The sequence below is a fragment of the Panthera tigris genome, chromosome B1, assembly GCF_018350195.1.
Source record: "Panthera tigris isolate Pti1 chromosome B1, P.tigris_Pti1_mat1.1, whole genome shotgun sequence".
NCBI lineage: Eukaryota > Metazoa > Chordata > Mammalia > Carnivora > Felidae > Panthera > Panthera tigris.
The window spans coordinates 202,967,930-202,975,538 of NC_056663.1; the positions used below are offsets into that span (position 1 = coordinate 202,967,930).

At 69.4% G+C, this 7,609-nt stretch overlaps 1 protein-coding gene across 1 annotated transcript; it reads right to left on the reverse strand.

Annotated features, from left to right (window-relative positions):
• Positions 1-303: 303 nt before the first annotated feature.
• On the reverse strand, positions 304-7,141 carry NAT8L (N-acetyltransferase 8 like). The gene is made up of 3 exons (XM_042982765.1): positions 6,766-7,141; positions 5,254-5,418; positions 304-2,696 (listed from the first exon to the last, which is right to left on the reverse strand). Exons 1-3 carry the CDS (start codon positions 7,139-7,141, stop codon positions 2,329-2,331), a joined length of 909 nt encoding a protein of 302 aa, XP_042838699.1. The 3' UTR covers positions 304-2,328.
• Positions 7,142-7,609: the final 468 nt, after the last annotated feature.

A 7,609-nucleotide genomic window follows, 5' to 3' on the forward strand; every position in this document is an offset into this window, starting at 1 on the left:
CCAGCAGGGCAGCGGAGGGCCACGCCTCTGCCCAGGAGCAACCCCAGTGACGTACTGTGGTCAGCGTCAACCAGATGCCGGCAGCTCCGGAGCCCCAGCCCCACCGCCGGGGCTCCAGCGGCCCCCACCCACCCCACAAGTCCCGACACCAGGGACCAGAGGCTCCAAAGGCACAGGATCAATGGAAGCTGGCAGGGTCCCCAAGCTGCCACTGACAAGACACAACCCACCATGCTGACCCCGCGCGGCCCCCACCTGCCCTTCCTGCCCGGCCAGGCCTCAGCCCAGCCACGGCCCCCGCCACGCCCCACGCCAACTGAGGCCGCCCCAAGCCCAAACCAATCCGAACAAAAAGAGGAAAAAGGCACAACTGTTTGTTTTCCATTTTGCTAAAACACTTTACGTCTGTCTGTATAATCCAGATTAACAAAATCTGAGAGCTGCAAGAAAATAGGGTGCCAATTTCTGTACAGTCTACAAAACTCCCATCCCCAAGCAGGGACTGGACGCCACCAGGGAGAAATGTACAGGGGACAGCGGGGTCTGTACAATGTTCTGCAAATATCTCGATTGCTGAGGCACAAAAGGCCCCTCGGGAAACTGGGCTCGTTTTACCCATCTGCTGATTTCCGGAGTGCCTTTTTAAGAACGTCCCCTCTGTGTCCCGCACACGGGACCGAGCTCAGCGGCCCACTGTGCCTGCCACCCCCACTCCTCACCCCACCAAGTAGAGGGGCCTCGGTGGCCGTATTCATGCCCCTCCTGCCCCCACGGCCGGGTCCAGACTCACAAGCTGGACAAGTGGGCCCTGCCATCCTCCCCTTTCCTCCCCCGTCCAGGCTACCCCACGCCTGACAGCCACCTCCCACCTGAGAGGGAGAGGCAGGGGGCGGGGGGGGGGGCACAGGCACGCCGGTACCGCCCTCCCCCCCCAGCCAAGGCAGACAGCGCTCGCTCCTCCCAAAGGCATCGGGGGAAACCTGCTGCCATCCTGAGTTCAGTCCTACGAGCCAAGGCTGGACAGGGCAGCCCAGAACCTCCCCACAAACCAGGAATGCTCTTTAGGGGGAAAGAATGCTAAGTCAGGGTTCTCCCTCCAGATTTCAAAATCTGAAACCCTCCACCCACCCGGCCACCCACCCCCACCAAACTGGGCCAGAAGTAGTGCATATTCTAGACGGGTGTGTGTGTGTGTGTGTGTGTGTGCGTGAAGGTATAAACTACCATTTTGTCCCAAGAATTAAAGTCATGCAGAGTGCTATTCTGTCTAAATAACTTATTAAAAAACAGGTCGGTTTCAGGCTGGGAGAAGCTGTGGGCTCAGTGGTGTTGGCAGCGGCCTGGCTGAGTAAAGTAAGATTCACAGGGCAGAACCCAGCAGCCGTGAGGCAGGGCGGTCCTCGGGGAGGTCTGGGGAAGGCCACCGTACTCTAGCTGGCACTGGGGAGAGGCGACCACGTGACTGCCTCCCCACCCTGCTCTCCTGAAGGACCCCGACCAGGCTGTGCGACAGGTTGCTACGGGAACCACACGTGGGTGAGGATGCCAGTCAGCAAAGCTGGGGCAGGGAGGGGAGGGGCAGGGACCAAAAGGAAAGAAATGTGACTCCATGTCAAAGCAAAGCTGGGCTGGGTGGAGCGAGGGGCGGCGAGAGATAGGCACGCCCCCCGCTCCCAGGGCAGGCGGGCTGCCGTGGCTAGCTCAAAGGCCGGGCAGGGGGCGCTCACCAGTCTAGGCCCAGTCTGAGCGGGGCAGCAGGGCGGGAGGCCGTGGGGCATGCGGCATGCTGCAGCCAGGCCGTGTCCTCAGCATGCACAGAGCAAAGCGGGACCCGCGGCTAGCTCCGTGCCCGTGGGGCAGCGGCCGGCCGGCCCAGCAGGCCACGCCTCCCGGGAGCCGACAGCTGAGCCATAGCCTGGCCGGTGGCCAGGGGTCTGCTGGGGGGGGGGGCCTCGTCGAGGAGGTCCTGTGCTTGGTGGGCCAGGCTGCGCCTGCCCTGATGGCGGTGGGCGGGAAGAGGCCCCTCGAGCAGGCCAAGCAGCCGTGTGGACGCGTGGCAGTCCATGCTGTCACTCTTCAGGGTGCGGCCCCGGAAGGCCGGAGAGCGCGAGGGGCCGTGGCTGCGAACAACCCAGCCCCAAAAGTGTCACAGACGAGCAACAGCCCCACAGCCCCGGAGAACCAGCCAGAGAACCGCGTGATGTTGAAAAGGGAAAACCCAACACGAACGCCAAGGTGAGCGTCTGGAAGCGGGCCCGGGCGGTGGGCAGGCGGGCACAGGCGGACGGGGCGGCCGGGGCGGCAGGTGGGCGGGCAGGCGGGACGCGGTCACTCCTCGCGCAGCTGCAGGCGGTAGCGGTGGTAGCGGACCTGGAAGAAGAGGCGCTCGGCCAGCGACAGGGTCATGCCGGGCAGCACGTAGTGGTCACTCGAGCCCATGTGTCTGAAGCCCAGCGACTCGTACAGCTTGTGTGCGGCCACCTTGACGGCCGTCGTGCCCAACACCACCGCCGAGTAGTTGTGCACCAGAGCGAACTCCAGCACCTTGCGGCCCAGCGCCTTGGCGATGCCCTTGCCACGGAAACGCGAGTCCACGGACATGCGCAGCAGCTCCACCGTGTTGTCTGCCTCGTGGGCCCGCGCCGCCACGATGCCCACCACGTTGCCATCCAGCACGGCCACCCAGAAGCAGGAGCCTGCAGGGACAGGGCAGTCAGAGCTGCTGGGTGACACGGCTGCCCCTCCAGAGCCCCCTCCGAGTGGAAAGGGCCGGGCCCGGCCTGCCCGCTGCCCGCTGCGGCCCTGGGCCCGAGCCCCTCCCCCAGAGACCAAGAGCTGGGCAGGCCTCGGCCAAACACAGCCCTCCTCTGCCCGGCCACCCCCAGAACGAATTCCTGGACGGCGGCGGATGGCCACGGACAGGCCACAGGTGCAGCTGACCTGCCCTGGCCCCCAGCCCCTTGGGACTCTGCACGCTGGCTGCCGTGTGTCCACAGCAGGCAGCTGGGGAGAGGCAGGTGCCGTGGGGGTACATCCGGAAGCACCCCTACAGTGGGGACCTCAGGGGGTCTGGGGGGACAGGCCAGGGCAGCGGGACCCCTCTGGGAGCCATGCCCCCGGGGGGCCTCAGGAGGTCTCAGAGGCCTCAGGCCCCGCCAGCTCTGTGGCCTCCACTCTCCTGGGTTGGGAGCTGCAGAGCCTGGGAGCCCCGTGACCTGCTTGGATCAGGACACAGAAGCAGATCCTCGGTAGGCTCAGGAGAAGAAGGTCCAAGTGGGAAACCAGGATGGATGGATGTGGGCACCACTGCACGCTCCCCGCTGACCCTGGCCTCTCCTGGGCAGCGACCCAGTGGCCGGGCCAGCCGTCCCCACCCATGGCCTGGACCAATCACAGCCCCACGCAGGGCGGGAAGAGGAGGACAAAGGCCGAAGGGGGATGAGGGAAGAAGCGAGAGGAGAGACAATCAACTGGGAGGAGAAGGCCTGCAGAGCACGGGCCACAGAGCCCGCCTGGTCACCTCTGCTGACCGCCAGCCCAGACGCCACAGGAGGCAGGGGCTGACCGCCAGGGGTGTCCACTCTGAGCAGCCCCACCTGCACGCGCCCTGCCTGTGGCCAGGTCTTCCACCAACCACCCCCACCTTCTCCCCTTGAGTAGCCAAACTCTCCCCCCAGAAAGGTTCTGCACCTGACCCTGCCCAGAGATCTCACCCCTTTGCCTGACCCCCAAGGGTCCCCCACTGTCTTGTCTGCCAGCAGGCCGCCATCGGCCCGTCAGCTTGGCCACAGGGTCTCCCGTCTCCTTCCCTGCCATACTGACACCTGGCCTGTAGCCAGAGCTCAGGAACGGCCGAGGGCCCCCCGCCCTGATGGGCCCCTACCAGCCGGCCTGCCCACCATCAGGGTTTCTGGCTCCCCCCACACACCCAGGCCAGACCAAGTCTCCCCGTACCCCGAGCCGCACGGCCCCGTCGGCTAGCCTCCCTGCCCCCGGGGCCCCTTCCTGCAACCTGCTGAACGTCTCCGGGGGGAGCAGGGCACACCCTGCACTCACACCCAGGGAGACCATGGCCCAGAAAGAAGAGCAGGGCCGACAGCAGGGTCCTCCCAGCTCCTAGCCTGAGCCCCGATCTGCTCCTGCGGCCTGGGCCTTGGCACCAGCTAGGTGGGCTTTGCCCTTCTGCAGAAGCTGGGACTCCGTGGAGGCCGAGAAGATGCTGAGTTCAAGCTGAGGAAAGGGGCCAGGAAAGCCGAAGGTGCCGAAGGGCTGGGAATGGGGGTGGGGACAGGGCAGGACAGGGCACCACAGGCTGGGGCTGGCGGTGCCAAGGTGGGGCACCCTTGCTCCGGAAGCCTTGCTGCTCTTGTCCCCGTGACCCGCAGCTCCTCCCTAGAGCTCACCAACCGTTCGGGCCACACGGTCCCCTCTCCTCAGCCTAGGAACCCTCCGGCACCTGGGAGACCCCAACACCCCAGAGGGCTGAGACGCAGGCTCCCTCCTCCAGCTGGCTCAGGACATGGAGAAAAACATGTGGCCCTGCCTCCCAGGACCCAGCCTGCCTCAGGGCCAGCCTGGAGGACAGAGGACAGCCCCCAAGGGCTGCAGACCCTTCTAGACCAGACCCAGGCCCTCCTTCTACAGAAGCCCGGGGGCTGGGGCAAGACCCTCTGCCTCACTAACTGGCCCAGAAACCAGAAGTGGGGGCGAGACTGAAAACCCCTGCTCTTGCAGGGCTCACAGCCCTCAGCGACCCCACGGAGAACCTTCTCGCCACCATGAGGTCCCCCTCCGCCAGGGCCCTGGCCGCTCCAGGCCAGCCCAAGATCCAGCAAAGCACAGCAGAGGGGCCCGAGGAGAGGTGAGAGAGATCCCACCCGCTCTGAGCAGCAGGCACCGGGGAAAGGGCATCCGGAAGGCGGCGCTGCCCAGGGCCGGCTCAGGACACACGCACCAGCCCCCACGGGACACAGGACAGAGGCCTGGGGTCTGTGCGGAGGCTCGGGGGCCTTGCTTCGGCACCAAGGACCTAGCTCCGCCTCCCCCAGCCCTTGCCGGCCCGCTGCACCCCCAACCCCCCCGCCAGAGCCCTGGCTCAGAAGACTCGGGGCCCCGGATGCGCCAGCCCAGGCCCGCCCAGGCCCGGTCCGTCCCCCCAGGCCAGTCCCCGGGCGGCTGGCAGCGTGAGGGTGGCCCCGCCGGAAGGAGGGGCGGTGGGAGGGGCGAGGAAGGGGCCGGAGACACGCGACTCACCGGGGGGCTTCATGTAGTACTGCTCGATGTCGGCCATGTCCGTGTGCAGAGCGCAGTCCAGGTAGGCGAGGACCACCTTCCGGCTGTAGTAGTAACGCAGGCCCAGCAGCCCCGCCGGCACCAGGCACGTCAGCAGCAGCGAGCGGGTCAGGGCAAAACACAGCACTGCGGGGAGAGGGGGGCCCCGGTGAGCAGCGGGCGGAGCGGGCGACCCCAGGCTGGGGGAGAGACACCCCCCCCCCCCCGGCAGCTCCCTGCTAAACAAGCCAGCCGGGCACATGCGCCCAGCACGCCGCGGCCGCTTCTCCGCGGGAGCAGCGGGTCGGCCTGCCGGCCTCTCCCTCTCTTCCCTCGCGGCAAACTTCCCACCGTCAGGACGCGCCGTTCGGTAACCTGACATCACGGGATCTCTAACCGCTCTGAGCACAGCGGCGGCTTCTGGGCAGCCGCCTTGCATGGCTGGCAGGAAGAGCCCCCCGGGGCGGGGCTCCTCGTGGCCCGTGCCCACCGCCCATGTGGCCCCCATGTGGCAGCGGCCGTGCACACACCCCTGCGCCCTCGAGCGAGGCTCGGACAGGCTGTCCCACCTTGTAAACTCGGGGAGTCGCAGGGGGCACCTTCCGGCAGAGGGCCCCAGGGCCAGCCCCCCAGTGTTCTGAGGTGAGGGTGGGGGGATGAGGGAGGGAAGCCCGAGATGGTTTCCAGACCCATCTAGGCTGCCAGGAGACAGACGCGCCTGCAGTGAAAGTCACTTCTGCTGCGTGACCTTGGGAGAGCAACCACCCCCGGCCTCGAGCTCATCTGTGAAATGGGGGCAACCGCCCTCCGGGGCTCCATGGAAAAGGCCTCAAAGCCCCTGCGGGGGCTGCCTCCCCCCCCCCCCCCGGCCCCCTCGCTCTGCCTCCTCGGTACTCACCCTCCCCCGGCACCCGGGGAGCTGGCTGTCTTCCCCTCATAAATTAGCACTTGGAGCCGCCGAGGCAGCCTCCCCCGCCCCGCGGATTATATATAGTTACACGCGCCAGGCGCGGAGCCTCAGCAGCGGGCGCTACCTGCCGCCACCCCGCCCCCACCCGGGATGACCGCGGACGGGACCGGAGAGGCGGGGCCGGGCCGAGAGGGGACGCAGGTGGAGACCCCGGCTCTCCCCCGCCCTCTCCCCCGCCCGCGGCCCCCCACCCTCCGCCGGCGCTCGTTCCCACGCCCCCACCCGGCGCGCCTTGGCCAAGAGCCCGGACGCCGCCGCCGCCGCCGCCGCCGCCGCCGCCGCCGCCGCCGGGGGCCACCTCGCCCCAGGCCACCGCAGAAAGCCGATGGCGTGCGGGTGCGCGTCCGTGCGCGTGCGAGAGGGCATGAGGGGGCCTGAGGGGTGGGCTTCCCTCCCGGGGCCGGGCCCCGCGGTGGGGGCGAGCGGGGCTCGGGGGGTCCTGTGCGTCTGTCCCCGGGGGCGAGGGGGGCGGGCGGGCGCGGACTGCGGCAGGCGGAGCGCGGCGGGGTCCCCCGCGCACTGACCGGCCAGCAGGGCGTAGAGCAGCTGCGTGCGCGGGTGCTGCCGCAGGCCGCGGAAGGCCGTGTTGGGGATGCGCTCCATGATGCCGTCGTAGAAGATGCGGCGCGCCGCCTCCTGCTCGGCCGCGCGGAACTCGCGGATGTACACGCCGCGCCCCCCCGGCGGCCCCGCGCCCCCCGCGCCGCCGCGGGGCTGGGGGCCGGGCGCGGGAGGGGGCGCGGCGGGCGCGGCGGCCGGCCCGGGCGCGGCGGGCAGCGGGGGCCACATGGCGCCGGCGGCGGCGAGCAGCGCGTCCTTCTTGGCCCCCGGCAGCGCCTCATGGTCCTCGGCGGCCACGATCTTCGTCTCGCAGACCATGTCGGGAGGCCCACAATGCATGCACCCGGCCGGGCGGCGCAGCGCGGGGACGCGGGCCGGGCTGCGGGCGGGCACAGCCCGGGCCCAGGGCAAGGGCGCGGCGCCCTCGGACCGGCGGCGGCGGCGGCGGCGGCGGCGGTGGTGGCGGCGGCGGCGGCGGCGGCGGCGGCGGCGGCGGCGGCGGAGGCTCAGGGGCGCGGGGCGGAGGCGGCGGGCGGCCGGGGCGCGCGCAGGGAGCTGCGCCGCATTTTGGAGAAGTATTTATAATGCAGCGGCGCCGGTGCAGTCGCGGCGCCCGGGGTCCCGCAGGGTCCTAGCGTCCACTGCATTGGCTGCCGAGGGTCACCATGTGATCTCGGGGGTGGGAGCAGACACCGCCTCCGCGCCCGCCCGATGGCACACTTGGGCGCTGCGCCGCGGCCGGTGCGGGCGGCCGGCGGGAGTGCGCCTGGGCGGGGGCGGCGCGGGGCAGCCCGGGGCACGACGGAG